Raw genomic sequence first — 17,036 nt, 5'->3', positions numbered from 1 at the left:
TGGTAGTACTGGGGTTCCTGGAAACCCTTCTATCTCCGAGTTACACTCCCAGACCTATTTTATATTTTATTTGGAAACAGGGTCTCTTAAGCCAGCAAGGCTAGCTTCGAACCAGCACGATCCTCCTGTCTCCGCCTCCCAAGTGCACGGATTACAAGTGTGCGCCACCACGCCCAGCTTACCCCCATCCTTTTTGTGTGTATGTTTTACTGGGATTGAACCCAGGGACATTGTACTTCTGAGCTATACTCCCAGCCTTTATTTATTTATTTATTTATTTATTTATTTATTTATTTTATTTGTACTGGGGGTGGAACCCAGGAGCATCTACCTCTGATCTACACCCTCAGCCCTATTCTTCTTTTTTTTTTTTGCGGGTCTGGGGATGGAACTCAGGGGCAGTCGACCTCCAAGCTACACCCCCTGCCCTATTTTTTTATTCTTTATTTTGAAACCAGGTCTTACTGAGTTGCAGAGGGCCTCACTAAGTAGCTGAGGCTGTCCACGAACCGCGATCCTCAGGTCTCAGCCTCCCAAAAGATGGGATTACAAGTGTGCGCCCCACGCCCGGCTCAGCCCTATTCTTTATTCTTTATTTTAAAACAGGGTCTCACTGAGTTTCAGAGGACCTCACTAAGTAGCTGAGGTTCTCTGTGAACTGTGATCCTCCTGTCTCAGCCTCCCAAATGCTGGGATTACAAGTATGTGTCACCATGCCCAGCTTTTTATTTTTATTTTGAAGCAGGGTCTTGTTAGGATAATGAGAATCTCACTGTTTGCTGAGGCTGTCTTTGAACCTGCAATTCTCCAGAGCTCATGCTGGGAGCCTCATAGGCCAGCTTACCTTTGTAGAGGCTGCAGTTTCGGGATCCTTGGCTATAATTGTTTTCTTCTGACTCTTGAGTCTCTGATAAACATGTGTAGAGAATGTGTTTGGCCCCTTGGAGGGTGGCATGTTTCCTCAATAAGGCCAGGAAAGAGGTAACAGAACAAGAACAGTAGCCTCGTCTCAGGGCACAGGGGTCTCAGTGGTAAGTAATGTTGATTAGAAAGTCAGCGTGTTGGCACTGAGTGTGGTGGTGCATGCTTGTAATCCCCGCGCTTGGGAGGCTGAGATAGGAGGGTCACACAGGTTCAAATCCAGCCTCAGCTACTTAGTGAGGCTCTCAGCAACTTAGTGAGACCCTGTTTCCTACTAAATTATAAAATAGGGCTGGGGTGCAGCCCAGAGGTAGAAAGCCCCTGCGTTCTACCCCCAGTACCACACACACAAAAAAAAGTCAGCGTGTGAGGTGGCAAACACCTTCCCTGCACAGACCACTGCCTCCTTCCCTTCCGTTCACTGGTTAGGAAAGAGGGAGCATCAGACCCCTGCAGCCTTTTCACGTTTGTGTATGGTGCTGGGGACTGGACCTGCGAGACAAGTGCTCTACCACTGGGCTGTGTCCCCAGCCACCAGTGTCACTTGTGCAAAGTCCTGTGCAGTTGATGAAGGGAATTAAGTGTAACCATTGAAACTGATGCTGTGATTTCTTTATGAGATGATTTTATTTATTTATTTATTTATTTATTTATTTATTTATGCTATGGATGGGACCCAGGACCTCCCTCCTACATGCCAAGCTACATCCCTGCCCTTCAGGTTGATTCTTGACCGTACATGAAAAACCCCATCTGTTCACTGTCTCCTGATCCCAGGGTGTTTCTCAAATCTTCCCACTCCCAAAATTCAAATTGGTTCTGTCCTAGCAAGTTAAGTGATAGTGGTTAGGTTATAGTGGAGGAAGTGGGTTTTATAGAAGAGTTTTTGAATGCTGTCTGTTTCTCTAGCTGCATTCAGAAGTGTGTGTGTGTGTGTGTGTGTGTGTGTGTGTGTGTGTGTGTGTACCAACACCCATTTCCCCTCAGTGTGTGGGTGGCTTAAGGAAAGCTTGCTTTATACCTCTGCGTGGCTACTGCATTGGGACTGCAGAAACTTCCAAGTATACTAAGGCATTCAACCCTATTTTCAAACGGCCTCGTGCAGCGCCTGTTAATTAATCTGGTCATATTCCATACCCACCTGTGCCTGGAGACTGGGGAGGGAAGGTAATTTGGAAAATAACTGTACCATATTTGGAAATATTTGGAAATAACAGCATGACCTACCTTGACTAAGCCCTTGTGAGTCAGACCGCTCCTGCTGCGGCCGGGGAGTCCTTTGTTGAAGTGCTCCCCCTCACTTCCATTCACCGGCTACTCGCTCGTCTCAATGGGAGATGTCACAGCCTAACTATGTCGTGCTGGGGCTGCAGAGGCACCTCTCGAACCCCTTTCAGCCCCAGTGGGACTAGGGGGAGGTATCTGGCTTGCCAGTGGTGGTGAGAGCCTTCCGGACTGAAGGTGTGTTCATGTCTCCCCAGGAACCCTCCCTGTATACTGTCAAAGCCATCCTGATTCTGGACAATGATGGAGATCGACTTTTTGCCAAGGTGAGATTCCCTTTCCAAATAGTTTAGGAGCAGGACATTCTGAGCTTGGAATCTTGGGACAGGCCCTGTTAACTCATATGTCTCAATAGTGTGTGTGTGTGTGTGTGTGTGTGTGTGTGTGTGTGTGTGTGTTATTTATATGTTATTTATGTATTTATTTTGTGGTACCGAGGATGGAACCCAGAAGCATTCTACCTTCGAGATACAATCCCATCCCTATTTTTTTATTCTTTATTTTGAAACAGGGTCTCACTGAGTTGCAAAGGGCCTCATGAAGTAGTAGCTAAGGCTGTCCATGAACCCAGATCCTTTTGTCTCAGGCTCCCAAATGCTGGGATTACAAGGTTGTGCCACCACGCCAGGCTGAGTATTATTTATATATATATATATATATATATATATATATATATATATATATTCAATACTTGGGATTGAACCCAGGGGCATTCCACCTCTGAGCTATACTCCAGCCCTATTTTTTATTCTTTATTTAATTTATTTTTATTTTGTTAGTACCAGGGATTGAACCCAGGGATGTTCTACTTCTGAACTATATCCCCAGCCTGATTTTTTTTTGGGGGGTCTGGGGATGGAACCCAGGGCCATTCGACCTCCGAGCTATACCTCGTGCCCTATTTTTATTCTTTATTTTGAAACAGGGTCTCACTAAGTTGCAGAGGGCCTCACTAAGTAGCTGAGGCTGTCTGCAAACCACAGTCCTTTGATCTCAGCCTCCTGAATGCTGAGATTAGAAGTGTGTGCCACCAAGCCCGGCCCTAGGCTGATTTTATGTTTTATTTTAAAAGAGTCTCACTTATTTGCTGAGGCTGGCCTCAAACCTGTGTTCCTCCTGTCTTAGCCTCCCAATGACTGGGATTACAGGCATGTGCCACCATGCTCAGTTTTATTCTTTATTTTGAGATAGGGTCTCACTAAGTTGTGGAGGGCCTCACCAAGTAACTGAGGCTGGCCACAAACCTGTGATCATTCTGTCTCAGTCTCCAAGTACTGGGATTACAAGTGTGCACCACCATGCCCCACTAACAGTATAATTTTGAGAGCTCTTCCATCTCACTCCAGATAAAACCCAAGTTTCCTCTGTCCCTTCTCTGCACTGCCTCCGTCAGAGGAGGGAAAAGCTTTGGCAGCTTGGTTCCTGAACAGAGCAGCTACTAGACGCTAAAAGCAGCCTGCTATGTCTCGTCACTCTTCCTTCCTACCTTGTTGTCCTGCCTGGGTTTCCCCTAGAAATTCTCTTGCAGTTCCAGTGTTCCAGCTCTAGGCTCACCAGGCTCCTCACCTCCTGACTCCCCCAGTGTGGCGTTTCTAACTTTGGAGCTATTGAAAGAGAGGAGAAAGGACACCCCTGTCTTCCCTCCATTTTCTCCCCCTCCTGTCGAAATTTCTTCTGTCCCTGGTGTATTAACTCCGGGCGAGCATAGCATAAATCAATCAGCAGGTAGAGATTAGTTTAGAATTCACCAGCTGTTCCTCCCTGTAATTGGATGTAACTATGCAGGACACCTTTTGAAACAGTTATCCAGTTACTAAATGCCAGACCTGTCATAGGTCTTCAGCTGACTGCGACGGATTAGCCCCTAAAGAGCAGAACGGTTTAGCAGCCTGCATCTCCGCCCCCTTACCCGGGGGAGCTTGGGAATGGGCTCCACGGATGTGCTAGGCTGCCCCCTGCTTCCTTCAGTTTGCGGGAGAGAAAGCCGAGACGCGAAAGAGCACAGGGCAGGGCTGCCCTGCCTTAGAGGAGGTTTTTACAGTCTTCCCTCATCCCCAGGCTGGTGCAGAGGGGGCTGGGACGCCATCTAATGCTTTTGTTTCCTTTGGCCTCCTGCCAGGGCTAGCTCCCAGGAAGCACTTGGTGGGGATGGTCTCCGGAGAGCTTTCCCAGAATGCAGCCAGGAGCGGGGCCAGTTGTAGGTCCGCGAGGCCTCTGCCCTCAGATAGTCTTACAAGTTTGAGGTGGGCATTACTGCAGGTCATTTTTTAATTTAAGTACTCACTGCCCATTTCTTGTGTCGCAGTCTTTTCTTCTCTGTGTCAGTATTTCTTCTTCACCCATTGCCTTGAAGGAGAGAAATCCAAGATCCCTGGGCAGAACATAACCACTAATCATTCTGGGCTCCCTGCTCTAATGACCCAACCCTGTCTCCTTTCCCTCTGACCAGTACTATGACGACACCTACCCCAGTGTCAAGGAGCAAAAGGCCTTCGAGAAGAACATTTTCAACAAGACCCACCGGACTGACAGTAGGTCATTTCCCTCCTCTGTGCCCTGTGTGGGGGGACTGTGGCAGGAAGGGGTGGCAGCAGGACTGCAGAAAAAGGATAGAATGACTCTCCCTCCTTTTTTCCTCCTCCCCTCATATCATAAACTCTTCAGAAATGTAATGGGGAGGTGAGTGTACCTCACGCGGGAATACCGTGCTGGAAGGTTGGCTGTTAGCTACCTGTCTAGTCCCTGGATTTATGAGCCTCACTTGACAAATTTAACTGCAGCTCTGCTTATTGTACCGCATCCATTAGGGCAGGTAAATGGAAGTCTGTAAAGGTGACCGCTCTGCATTTTCACCTCCGAAGGATCGACTAGTATCCTGTCTCATATACAAGGAGGGAAATAAGTGGAGTGGGCAGGAGTGGGGGAGGAAGGGTTAGAGAAGATACTTTTAGTTTCTTCCAAGTTTATATTTCCCTTCTGCTACCACCCGAAAAGAATAGATCGGCTTTGGTCTCTGGAGGTCATACAGCCTGCCTCATGTTGGCCCCAAAGAGTCAGATGCCAGGAGTTCATGGTAACTCCTTCAATTCTATTTCCTCATCTCAGGCTACTCACTCTGTGTGTGTGTGTGGGGGGGGGGTGGAACCCAGGAGTATTGAACCTCCAAGCTACAACCCCAGCTGTATTTTTATTTATTTTGTTTTGGTATTGGAGATTGAGCCCAGGGGCATTCTACCTCTAAACTATACACCCAGCCTTATTTTACTTATTATTTTTTTATGAAGCAGGGTCTTGCTAGATTGATGAAAGAATCACTGCTTGCTGAGGCTGTCCTTTAAAAACCTGCAATCCTCCTTTATTGAAATTACAGGCCAGAGATGATGGCGCACGCTTGTAATCCCAGCATTTGGGAGGTTGAGACAGGAGGATAGCAGTTTGAGGACAGCTTCAGTTACTTAGTGAGGCCCTTTACAACTCAGTGAGACCCTGTTTCAAAATAAAGAATAAAAAATAGGGCAGGGATGTACCTCGGAGGTAGAATGTCCCTGGGTTCCATCTGCAGACCCACACAAAAAAAAAAAAGAAAGAAAGAAATTACAGGCATGTACCACTATGCCTGGCTTCTGTTTTTTTTTTTTTTTTTTTTTTGTTGTTGTTGTTGTTTTGTTTTGTCTTTTTTGTTTTTAGTACTGGGGCTGGAACGCAGGAGCATTTTACCCCAAGCTACACCTCCAGCCCCATTTTTTATTCTTTTTTTTTTGTGTGTGGTTCTGGGGGTGGAACCCAGGGGCTTTTCTACCTCTGGACTATACTCCCAGACCTATTTTATATTTTATTTGGAAACAGGGTCTCACTAAGTTGCTGAGAGCCTCACTCAGTAGCTGAGGCTGGCTTCGAGCCTGTGCAATCCTCCTGTCTCAGTCTCCCAAGTGCGGGGATTTCAAGTGTGTGCTACCACACCCGGCACTTACTTTATTTTGTTTTTTTTTTGTTGTTGTTGTTTGTTTTGTTTTGTTTGTGTGTGTGTGTGTGTGTGGTAGGGGGCTTCCTGGAAACCCTTCTACCTCTGGGCCACATTCCCAGACCTATTTTTATATTTTTATTTGGAAACAGGGTCTCTTAAGCCAGCAAGTTTGGCTTCTGAACCTCTGTGATCCTCCTGTTTCCACCTTCCAAGCGTGGGCATTACAAGCATGTGCCACCATCCCCGGCCGACACTTATTCTTTATTTTGAATCAGGGTCTCACTGAGTTCAAGGGGCCTCACTAAGTAGCTGAGGCTGGCTGCAAACCACAACCCTCCTGTCTCAGCTTTCCAAATGCTGGGATTACAAGCATGCGGCACCATGCTCGGCTCCTGTTTATGTTTTTATTTTTATTTTTTAATTTTTTTGTGGTATTGGAGATTGGACTCAGAGGCGTTCTACTTTTAAGCTACACCACCAGCCTGATTTTATTTCTTTTTTTTTTTTTTTAACCTTCAAGCTACACTCCCAGCTGTATTTTTATTCTTTTTTTCTTTTTTCTTTTTTTTTTTTTTTTGTGGTACTGGAAATGGAACCCAAGGGCATTTTGCCTCCAGCTACACCCCAGCCCTATTTTTTAGTCTTTTTATGATTTTGAAATAGGGTTTCACTGAGTTGCGAAGGCCTTGCTAAGTAGCTGAGGCTGTCCTCAAACTGCGATCCTCCAGTCTCAGGCTCCCAAATGCTGGGATTACAAGTGTGTGCCACCATGCCCGGCGTTTTAGTCTTTATTTTGCAGCAGGGTCTCGCTAAGTTGCAGAGGGCCTCCTAAGTAGCTGAGGCTGGCTGTGAACCTGTGATCCTTCTGTCTAAGCCTCCCAAGTACTGGGGTTACAAGCATGCATCACCACACCCAGCTCTGATTTTATTTCTTATTTGGAAAGTAGGGTCTCATTGGGTTGATTAGAGTCTCACTCCTTGCTGAGACTGTCCTCAAAACCTGTGATCCCCCAGTCTCAGCCTCCCAAGTACAGGGATTAGAGGCGTACACCACCACACCTAGCTTTTATTTTTGAAACACGGTCACACGAGGTTGATGAGAGTCTCACTACTTGCTGAGGCTGGCTGTGAACCTGCGATCCTTCTGTCTCAGCCTCCCAAGTACTGGGATTGCGAGTGTGTGCCACCATGCCTGGTGCTACTCACTTTCTCCACCTTTCTCCCCTCAGGTGAAATTGCCCTCTTGGAAGGCCTGACTGTTGTGTACAAAAGCAGTATCGATCTCTATTTCTATGTGATTGGCAGCTCCTATGAAAATGAGGTAAGATTCCCTAACCCTCTTTTCTTTTCTTTTTTCTCTCTTTTTTTTAATGGTACTGGGTATGGAACCCAGGGGTATTCTACCTCCAAGCTACACCCCCAGCCCTATTTTTTATTCTTTATTTTGAAACCGGGTCTCACTGAGTTGCAGAGGTCCTCACTAAGTAGCTGAGGCTGTCCGTGAACCACGATCCTTCTGTCTCAGCCTCCCGAATGCTGGGATTACAAGCGTGTGCCACCATGCCCGGCTCCTACCCCTCTTTTCTATCTCTGGTCCACTTCCGGTCCACTTCCTAAGCCACAGGTAAAACATATTCATGGTTTTGGGATTAGGAGACCCATGCCCCTCTTAGCTTCTGATATTGCTAACAAAGTGGTCAGAAAGCCCCACCGGCCTCATAGATGTGGCTCTGGAAAATGAATCAGCCTAGAAAGGGTTTTTTTTTTTTTTTTTTTTTCCCCTCAGTACTGAGGATATAACTCAGGGGCATTCTACCTCCGAGCTATACCCCCAGTCCTATTTTTTAGCTGAGTTGCAAAGGGCATAAGTAGCTGAGGCTGGCCTTGAACTGGGATCCTCCTATCTCAGCCTCCCGAATGCTGGGATTACAAGCGTGCGCCACCATGCCTGGCTTGTTAGCCTGTGTATTTTGATGCTTAGTGAGTTGGAAAGTTTTGCTTTTGGATAGAAGTTTGCAGGGCCTTGAACCTTCTACCTCCTGTGTCTCCCGACAGCTGATGCTTATGGCTGTTCTGAACTGCCTCTTCGACTCCTTGAGCCAGATGCTGAGGTGAGCAGCCATTTTTAACGTTGGTTTGAGAGAGAAAGTCAAAATTCTTCAGGCCCAGGACTTGTTGGGGATCAGCAGAGGCTCCAGGGGGTTGATTTAGTTTATGACGTTGGGCTTACTAATCAAGTAAGTGGAGGACTTCATGGAGAGGATTTCCTTCCAGTGGAATAATTCTGCTGTGGAAGGGGAGTCTCTTACTGACCCCCAGCAGCTGTCAGAGTTAAAGCACCCTCCAGGTGCTTTCCTGGGCTTCATTCTCTGTATTTAGAAGAAGGGGAAAGGCAAATCTGAAGAAGTGTCCCAGGTGGAGAATCCATACTTTAGGGGGGGAAGCAACACCCCAGGTGTTGGAACCCTTAATTTTTCTCCTCTAGAGAGCAGGAAGAATGTGCCATTTGTCTTCTTCTCCCTTTCCACCTCCCCACTAGCCCTCTGTTCTCCACATAGATGGGCAAGAGGAGAGATATAAGATACTTTTCCTGAAAATATCCAGGGCTCTGAATTTCATTCCCCAGCAGCTCCCAAGTGAGCCCCGTTACAGACAGCCATCCGGAGCAAAACAGCAGGCGCTCTCAGCCCCACAAAATCAGCAGGGCAAATGGCTCGAGTTTCCTGAGGAAGGGGATGATTTATTTCTCAGCCAGGTGAATGAATAGGCTTCATTTCGGGTAATCTAGTTGAAAGAGTCAAACTGACGGATATGACGGTCCACACGCACCAACCACGGGATCTGCGGCTGGCGGGCGTGGACCTGACGGCTGTCAGCCCCTTGGCTGCTCTTTTCAGGGCCTCAGCAGAGCTGCAGCGGAGGGGGAGGGTGGAGAGCGGGGAGGCTTAGGGACCTGTCAGAGTGGAGTGCAGAGTCAACACCTCTCCACCTTCCGCCACCTCCACATTGAGTTTGAGCTCTGTTTATTTCCTTTTTTTCCACCCACTGATGTCTGTGTTCATAAGCAGTGTCCTGTGCAACATCAGAACAGGTAGGAAAGAAACAGCGCTGGGTGATCAGCCTGTGTATAGTCAGAAACTGAAGATATATTTTGAATCCCTTTCCTGACATACTCAGCAAACAAGGATAGGTAGGAAGAAGTTTAGAAAAGTTCTTCTCTTTATTTACCTCTTCATGTGGTTGTTAGAGACATTTATTGGTCTACTTAGTTTAGGGTCCACTAGCCAGTGTCCTAGGGCTCTACTCACTTCCAGACTGATTTTTCTCTTCTTTTGGGGACTCAGGAAAAATGTAGAAAAGCGAGCTCTACTGGAGAACATGGAGGGACTCTTCTTGGCTGTGGATGAGATCGTGGATGGAGGGTGAGTTCTCTGACCGGCCTGGGGCTGGGCTGAGGAAGCGAGTGGTCAGAGGCCCGTCCCCACACGAAGTTGGTCCTTCAGGACAGAGGAACAGTCATCTCTTGGTGTCTTTGTAGGGTGATCCTCGAGAGTGATCCCCAGCAAGTAGTGCACCGGGTGGCATTAAGGGTAAGCAGGAACACGTTTTGCTGTTTCCCCGTCTATCCACAAATACCCTCCAGGGCCAAGACCTGCTGGATGTGTATAAGGCATCCACCTTCTCTTTTTCCTCTCAAATACATACAACTCTCTCCTCCTCTTACTATCTGAATATCCCAAAGAAGAGAAGCAGAAGGAATGTATTTCTGCCCTTAACATGGTGCCTAGCATCTCATATAATCTTTGCACAAAGTAGATACTTAATATTAGGTACTAAATGAATGATAAAAGAAACTTTAATAGTCATGGTTCTGGAACTATTACGGAACTTGAGGTTGGCTTATTTCTTCTTTGAGGATGGTTACAAGCATTGGAGGCCGAAGACTGTCTTTCTTGTCTATTTATTTATTTATTTATTTATTTGTTTATTTATTTATTTATTGTGTGTGTGTATGTGTGTTTGTGGTACTATGGATGGAACCCAGGGTATTCTACTTCCAAGCTACATCCCCAGCCCTATTTTTTATTTTTTATATTTTGAAACAGGGTCTCACTGAGTTGCAAAGGGCCTCAGTAAGTAGCTGAGGCTGGACTTGAACCGGAATCCTCTTGTCTCAGCCTCCCGAATGCTGGGATTACAAGTGTGTGCCACCACGCCCAGCTTTTCTTGTCGTTTTAAAGTCTTAGGCAACTGAGGATAATACCTCTTTATCAGGAGTACTTATTTGCCAGAACCTCGGTCCTCTTTGGTGGCAGTGATAATCAGAAAGGGGACTCAGTTAGCTACAGAAGGCTCCAAGTGTGCTGGGGGATCATGGTTTGTGCAGAGAGAGCCCACCTGCAAACTATGGGGGTGCAGGGATGTCTGAGCAAAGCAGATCCCCCATTCACAGAACGTCCCAGCTCTGACCTCCAGAGTGGAGGCTGACAGTGCCGGGTAATGGGAATCTTCTCCCTTAACTGCCGTGGGCTCCATTTGCATAGTTTAATCTTCTCCTCTAACATATGTCTCTATGTGGCAAGAGAGAGGCCCCCGCCTCCTCCCTTCCTCTTCTCAGGCTGCTGTTGCAGCAGTTTATTTCTTCAAATTAACATGCTGTCGTTACCCATCAGGCCTTGCGGGATCCATTAAACTAACCCCAGCTCCCCCTCATCCTTTCCCCAGCGATATTGATATTCAGGGAAGGTCTTCTCTGACTAGGGAATCAGGTCCCCAGCCCCAAGTTGAGGGGCTGAGGATCAGATAACCTCCTGATTACTTGGAATGGAATAAATCTTTTAAAAAGTCATCCTGCCTTAAAATGCTAGATGAATAAAATGACCCTTTTGTGTTCATGGTCCCTCTGACAGTCACAGTAAAATTGTGACTGTCATTGTCCCTAGAAGGAACTGAAAGGTTTAGGACGTCTGTCCTTTACTTCAGTTTAAAAGACCACCACCTCTTGCTGGGCACTGTGGTACATGCCTGTAATCCCAGTACTTGGGTGGCTGGGAGAGGAACATTACAGGTTTGAGGCCAGCTTTGACAACTTAGTAAGATCCTATTTTAAAATAAAAAATAAAACGCTGGGCGTGGTGGCGCACTCTTGTAATCTCTGCGCTTGGGAGGCAGAGACAGGAGGACCACACAGGTTTGAAGCCAGCCGCGCTGGCTTAAGAGACCCTGTTTCCAAATAAATATAAAATAGGTCTGGGAGTGTGGCCCGGAGATAGGGCTTCCAGAAACCCCAGTACTACCAAAAAATAATAATAATAATAATAAATAAAATAAAAAATAAAGCTAGGCATGGTGGCATATGCTTGTAATCCCAATACTTAGGAGGCTGAGACAGGAGGATCATGGGTTCAAAGCCAGCCTCAGGAACTTCGTGAGGCCCTCAGCAACCTAGGTAGACCCTGTTTCCAAATAAGAAATAAAATCAGGCTGTGGATAGAACTTGAAGGTAGAATGATTCTGCGTTTAGCTTCTAGTACTAAAAAATAAAATAAAAAATAAATAGCCAGGTATGGTGGCACACGCTTGTAATCCCAGTACTTGGGAGGTTGAGACAGGAGGATCTCAGGTTTGCAGCCAGCCTCAGCAACTTAGTGAGACCTGTTTCCAAATAAAAAATAAAATAGGTCTGGGGGTGTAGCCCAGATTGTAAAAGGCCCCTGGGTTCCGTAAAAGGGTCTCTAGTGCTGGGCGTGGTGGCACACACTTGTAATCCCAGTATTTAGAAGGCTGAGATAGGAGGATCACAGTTCACAGACAGCCTCAGCTGGTTGGTGAGGCCCTTTACAACCCAGTGAGACCCTATTTCAAAATAACGAATAAAAAAAAAAAACAGGGCTTGGGGTATAGCTTGGAGGTAGAATGCCCCTGGGTTTGATCCCCAGTACTGCAGAAAAATAAAGTTTCCCTAGTACCAATAAATAAAAACTGGGCTGGCATTTATCTTTGAGTTCAGTCCCCAGTACCACATATATACTAAATAGATAAAAGACCGCCTCTTCTTTTCTACAAGCAGACTTCAGTCTAAATGCATATCTCTGTGCCACAGGGTGAAGACGTCCCCCTTACAGAGCAGACCGTGTCCCAGGTATGACTTTCTCCCTTCTCCCTCTGCAGATGGGTGAGGTCATGAAAGAGGCAGAACAGTGGTCCATCCTAGCCCACTAAGTCTGAATGTGATGAGACTGGAGACTAGGACATCTTCCTTGGCTCCTTCCCATTCCAGAGAACCCAGACAGCCATATCCCCTGCCCCCACTCCCAGCCCCTCTCCAGGTTGCTTGGGAGCAGTGGCTGTCAGCCCTGCTCTACCCTTCAAGCCCTTGCTGCCTGGTGCCTCATGCAGTGATTTACTCCCCGGCAGAGGCTTGCCTTAAGCAGATGGTTTGTGTGCATGTGCACACACGCTCTTTCTCTTATTATTCAAATGAGGGCTAAGCTGGAAATGCATATTCTAGAATATGCAAGTTTTGCAAATCCATCCTCACTGCAGACAGATTTTCTACCTGATTGAGAGGGCAAGGGAGAAGTTCTGTTCTTTACCCACTTAGAATCCTCACCAAGGAGTGCATCTAGATACACAGCCCCCCTTTTTAACATATGTCCAGTAACCTCCAATTTTTCCTTTTCTCCCAGGTATGCCTCTTCTCTCTTTATCCCCCGGTGGATTTGAATTTGGGAAAAATTGCCCAAAATGACAGTCCCTCGGGCCCTAGGGAGCTCTTCTGGTTCCCCTGCCCCTGGGTGTCTGCTCCTCACTGTCTGAGGGCAGGGCCCGCCAGTGAGGGGAAGCGTGCCCAGTCTCCTTGGCCCTCAGCAGCCCCTCAGTGCTGTGCTTGTCTCTGCAGGTGCTGCAGTCCGCTAAGGAACAGATCAAATGGTCCCTCCTGCGGTGAAGACCCCTGTGCCTGACTCCTCGCCCCTCAACAATACACATGTCTGCTGTGACTCCTCATCCAGTCCCCAGCCCATGCTCTCAGGGTCATCTCGGGGATCACCGGGAATCCTTACCTCTCCATCCTCTCTGGGTTTGCGTCCCCCCCCCCCCCAATCCCAAGCACACTTCTCCTTCCTTTTCGCTCTGCTGGGAGGTTTGCTCTGAGCATTTTTGGACGCAGGGCAGGGAAAGTACCCTCCCCCTTCCTAAACTGGACTGTGCTTCCCGCCCTCCTACCCCCATAGTTTCTCTTCAGTGTCTTTGCCCTTTGCTGTAGCTACTCTCCAGATCAAAGCAGGAGAGAGATGTGCTGAGTGTTTTCCTCCCTTTGCCTTTGCAGGCCTTCACCCCAGCAGCCCATCTGCCCAGCGGGGGCAGGGTGGAGAATTCTGTTCTGTAGCTGAGGGCATGGGGAGGGGAGGGATGTATCCCGTGTCCATCCCACCTACTGGCCTCAGCGTTTCTCCCCATTTCTTCATATTGCCCGTCCTTTACCTTGGGAAGGAGATTTGAAACAACTTCTAGAGGACAAAGTGGTGCAGACCGTGCTTCCCGTGTTTTTGAAGAAGGCTTATAAAATTCATTCTTTGGCGTACAGCTTTACAATGGCTGTGGTCATTCTGGGAGTGCCCATCTCGTGTTCTACTACCTTAACCCCACCTTTGCTGCCTGTGGGATCTCTGCTTGGTTTTTCCTCTGCCCCCGAACAAAGCCAGGCCCTGAAACAAAACTCCATTCTAGTTTTGGGTAGAAGAGTTTCTGCTCAGCTCTGGAGAAGGAGTGGGGACTTAGGACTTGGGCCCCTGCCCTCCACGCATGCATGTGCTACTCCGCCTTGGGTCTGGCATCTGCTTCTGAACCCTGTCCTCTCTGCCTCAGCCTTCCTTAAAAGCAGTAGGTCTGGGCTCTTCCTCGCCGAGGTGCCCGGGAGAGGATCCCCCAGGAGGAGCGAAAAGAACACTCTTGGGGCTGCGCTTTCCTCTTGACTTAGAACTCTGTCCCCACAAAATACATCTTACAAAAAAACTTCCTGAGACTTAAATATCCTGCCCCACCAATTGCCAGCTCTCCAACACTAAAGCGGAGCAGATAACTGGGCCTGTTTGTGGGGCATCTTCGTGTAAGGGATGTACAGTCAAGAGATGGCCACTTTCCTATACTGCTCTGTGCAAAGAGGAATAAAACACTTCTTTTTCCAAACTGCCTTTGTGTGATGTTTCTGTTCCTCTTCCTCTGTTTTTGGCAGCTACTCCTATTCCTCCAGCCCCCTTCCCTCCTCATCTTATAATATTTCTTCCCTCCTACCTCAGAGACTCCCAGCAACCCACCCCCCATCCCTAATTTACGGGGCTGTTTGCCTCCTTGGCATCTCTCCGTCCCGCGCCTGGAAATTGGCGCCAGGGGTGGGGTGGGGATGGTATTTTCTCAGTGGGAGTCTCAGGGAACTGAGTTCTCCCCCTACCACCCCCAAAGCCAGCTGCCTGCTCCCGCCTCAGCCATTAGTAACCCGGAGACGCACCTGCGTGGGGGCTCTCCAGCCCTGCTCCCTTCCTGCACCTCCCACTCCTGCTCTGAAACGGCGCTGAGCGGGTTATTTATCGGAGCCAGCGCTGCTCCAGAAGGTCAGGACGGTGGTGTAAATAACCTCTTCTCGCCATTCCCTGTCCCTCCAGAGCCTGCTCCCCTCCCCCTCCTCCACCTTTATTCGCACAAATGAATGTGGCTGGGCTGGCGCAGAGCCTGGCCCTGCATCTTAATGGGGCGGTGAGCTCACAAGATGGATTTAGCTGGGGGTTTTATGGTTGCCGCGGCGATAGGAGAATGCTTTGGTTTTCTTTTCCCCTTCCTCTGCAGGATTTTAAGGGGGGGCTGGTGTGGGGAGTCCTCTCTACTGCAGCTTCAAGGGTCTCCTCGGTCACCTCTGCTGCTCATGAAATGGGCCTGCGATTCCAGGATTAAGCAAGAGAGATGGAATTAGCGCCTCAGATAGGAAAGGATGAGGCACAGCAAGTACAGGATGAACGGGGACGCCCCAGGACATGGAGCCCAGAGTTATACAGTCTCGCCTGCACCTCTGGAAGCCTGGCAGTTAGGCTGTCACTGTGGAACACCAGGGCCCCAGGACCCTCTCTGCCCTTAGGGAAAAAGAAAGATGTTTGGCTTTGCCCACCCTGTCTGCACTCCCACATGGAGAGCCGGAGTCCAGGAGGGTGGAGAAGGGCTAGGGTCACTTCTGTCCTTGCCTGTCTGAGCTGTGGAGCAGTAGTACCGGCCTGAGAGTCCTAAGCTGCCTTGCCGCCCAGCATGGCCCTGGGGGAGAGTTGGCAGCAGTGCTGGAGTTGGATGCGATGACCAGCGGTAGTATGAGGAGAGGCGTTCTATCCAGTTCTCAGACTTGGAATTCTCTGAGCTTCGGTTCCTCCTGGCCTTCTGTTCCCCACTAGGAATGGAACTTTGGTGTCCAGGCCCACTCAGGACTTGGGCCCACAATTTCAAACCCATCATCAGCACTGACTGAAGCAGAGACTAGGGGGCAGGGGCTGATGAATTCTCTCCCTGACTCCTTCTCTCTGTCCGGGCCTCTGTCTTTCCCGGGGGACCCTAAGAGGTCCCTCCTCCCCTCAGCCCCTTCTTCCCCCTTGGCTGGGAAAGTGACTACAGCCTGAACTGTGCCAGACACCTGCCTGCCAGATGTGGCGATTCTCCATCCCCCCATGTCTACCCTTTCCCCACCCCACTGAGCTCAGGCAGGGGGAGCCCCCCACAGGGTGATTTACTGCAGCTTCTCTCCTTTCCCTCCCCTGGTGCCCAGGGCCCCTCTCTTCCCACCATGGCCTGCAGCTGTCTTCCTGGTGCAGCCTCTTCCCACTGCCCCTGCAGGGTGCTGGGCTGCGGAGCCCCTGGCTCCCAGCCTGGAGAGCGAATGGGTGGAGCAGGGGTGACTGGCCTCTTGCAGGCATGGGAGAGTACATCAGCAACAGGGCTGAGGAGGGTGTCAGCCAGAGCTGATGTCATTCTCACCAGGGAGGAAGGGAGGTTAAGTCAGGGGAGGGAGCCAGCAAAACCTGAAGAGGGGGAGAGCCCTCTGAGAGTGTCCTAGGTAGCAAGCGAGCTCAGGGTTGTGGCCGCACGGTGGACACTGCAATTTGGTTTCTCTGGCAGGGATTCCAGACCTTGTCCCTGGATCCATGTCTCTTATGACTCAGTAGATGCCCCTTACCGCCTTCCCTTCAGGCTGACTCAAAATACACACATCCATGGAACTCTCAAGCCCTCCTCTCCTCTGCAGTGCTGGCTCCTCTGGCCTCAGCCCCTTCCCTCCCTCTTCACCTCCCCTCCCTTGGCTGTCACCTTCTGGTGTCCCTCTCTGCTTTCATACCATTCAAAGCCTCTTTCTCCTTCCCATCCCTCCGCACATCCTGACTCCCAAAATCCCCCCCTGGGCAGAACAGGGTTCATGGTGGGACTGAGGCAGGGTGGCTAGACCAAAGAGTGGCAGAGCAGGGCAGGGACCAGACGGTGAGGGGGGAGAAGATGGGAAAAAACGCAGTGAGGGAGGAAAAGTGACTGAGAGCCAGAGAGCCAGAGGCTGAGAGTTAGCAGAAAGTGAGAGAGGGAGACCAGCAAAGGAAGAAAGCAAAGCAGAGAACGGGAAAGAATGGAGAGATGGAGGCAGGAAAGTCACAGCAAGAGTGGCTGGCGGGGAGGGGCCAGGCTAGGGGCCGGCTGGCTCTCCTGGGCTCCCTCATACTGACAGGCCATAAATCCTGCGTGTGTGTGTGTGTGTGTGTGTGTGTGTGTGTGTGTGCGCGCGCACACACACGCGCGTGTGTGTGTGTGTGTGTGTACGTGCACACGTGCACACAGCGCCTATGTA

At 49.2% G+C, this 17,036-nt stretch overlaps 1 protein-coding gene across 1 annotated transcript in view; it reads left to right on the top strand.

Annotated features, from left to right (window-relative positions):
• COPZ1 (COPI coat complex subunit zeta 1) overlaps nucleotides 1–13,118 on the top strand; it is a gene marked incomplete at both ends in the record, with an annotated part of 67,314 nt that extends 54,196 nt beyond the window's left edge. Inside the window, 8 exons of the mRNA XM_080704874.1 lie at nucleotides 2,356–2,471; nucleotides 4,655–4,736; nucleotides 7,399–7,490; nucleotides 8,225–8,280; nucleotides 9,514–9,591; nucleotides 9,708–9,759; nucleotides 12,273–12,311; nucleotides 13,071–13,118. Coding sequence (XP_080561000.1) covers nucleotides 2,356–2,471; nucleotides 4,655–4,736; nucleotides 7,399–7,490; nucleotides 8,225–8,280; nucleotides 9,514–9,591; nucleotides 9,708–9,759; nucleotides 12,273–12,311; nucleotides 13,071–13,118 — 563 coding nt within the window. The remainder of the gene's footprint in view (nucleotides 1–2,355; nucleotides 2,472–4,654; nucleotides 4,737–7,398; nucleotides 7,491–8,224; nucleotides 8,281–9,513; nucleotides 9,592–9,707; nucleotides 9,760–12,272; nucleotides 12,312–13,070) is intronic.
• Nucleotides 13,119–17,036: the final 3,918 nt, after the last annotated feature.

Source organism: Muscardinus avellanarius, assembly GCF_963383645.1.
Source record: "Muscardinus avellanarius genome assembly, chromosome: 11".
Taxonomy (NCBI): Eukaryota; Metazoa; Chordata; class Mammalia; order Rodentia; family Gliridae; genus Muscardinus; species Muscardinus avellanarius.
Note: the sequence above shows the minus strand (reverse complement) of the source record. Positions and strands in the feature narration are given on the sequence as shown.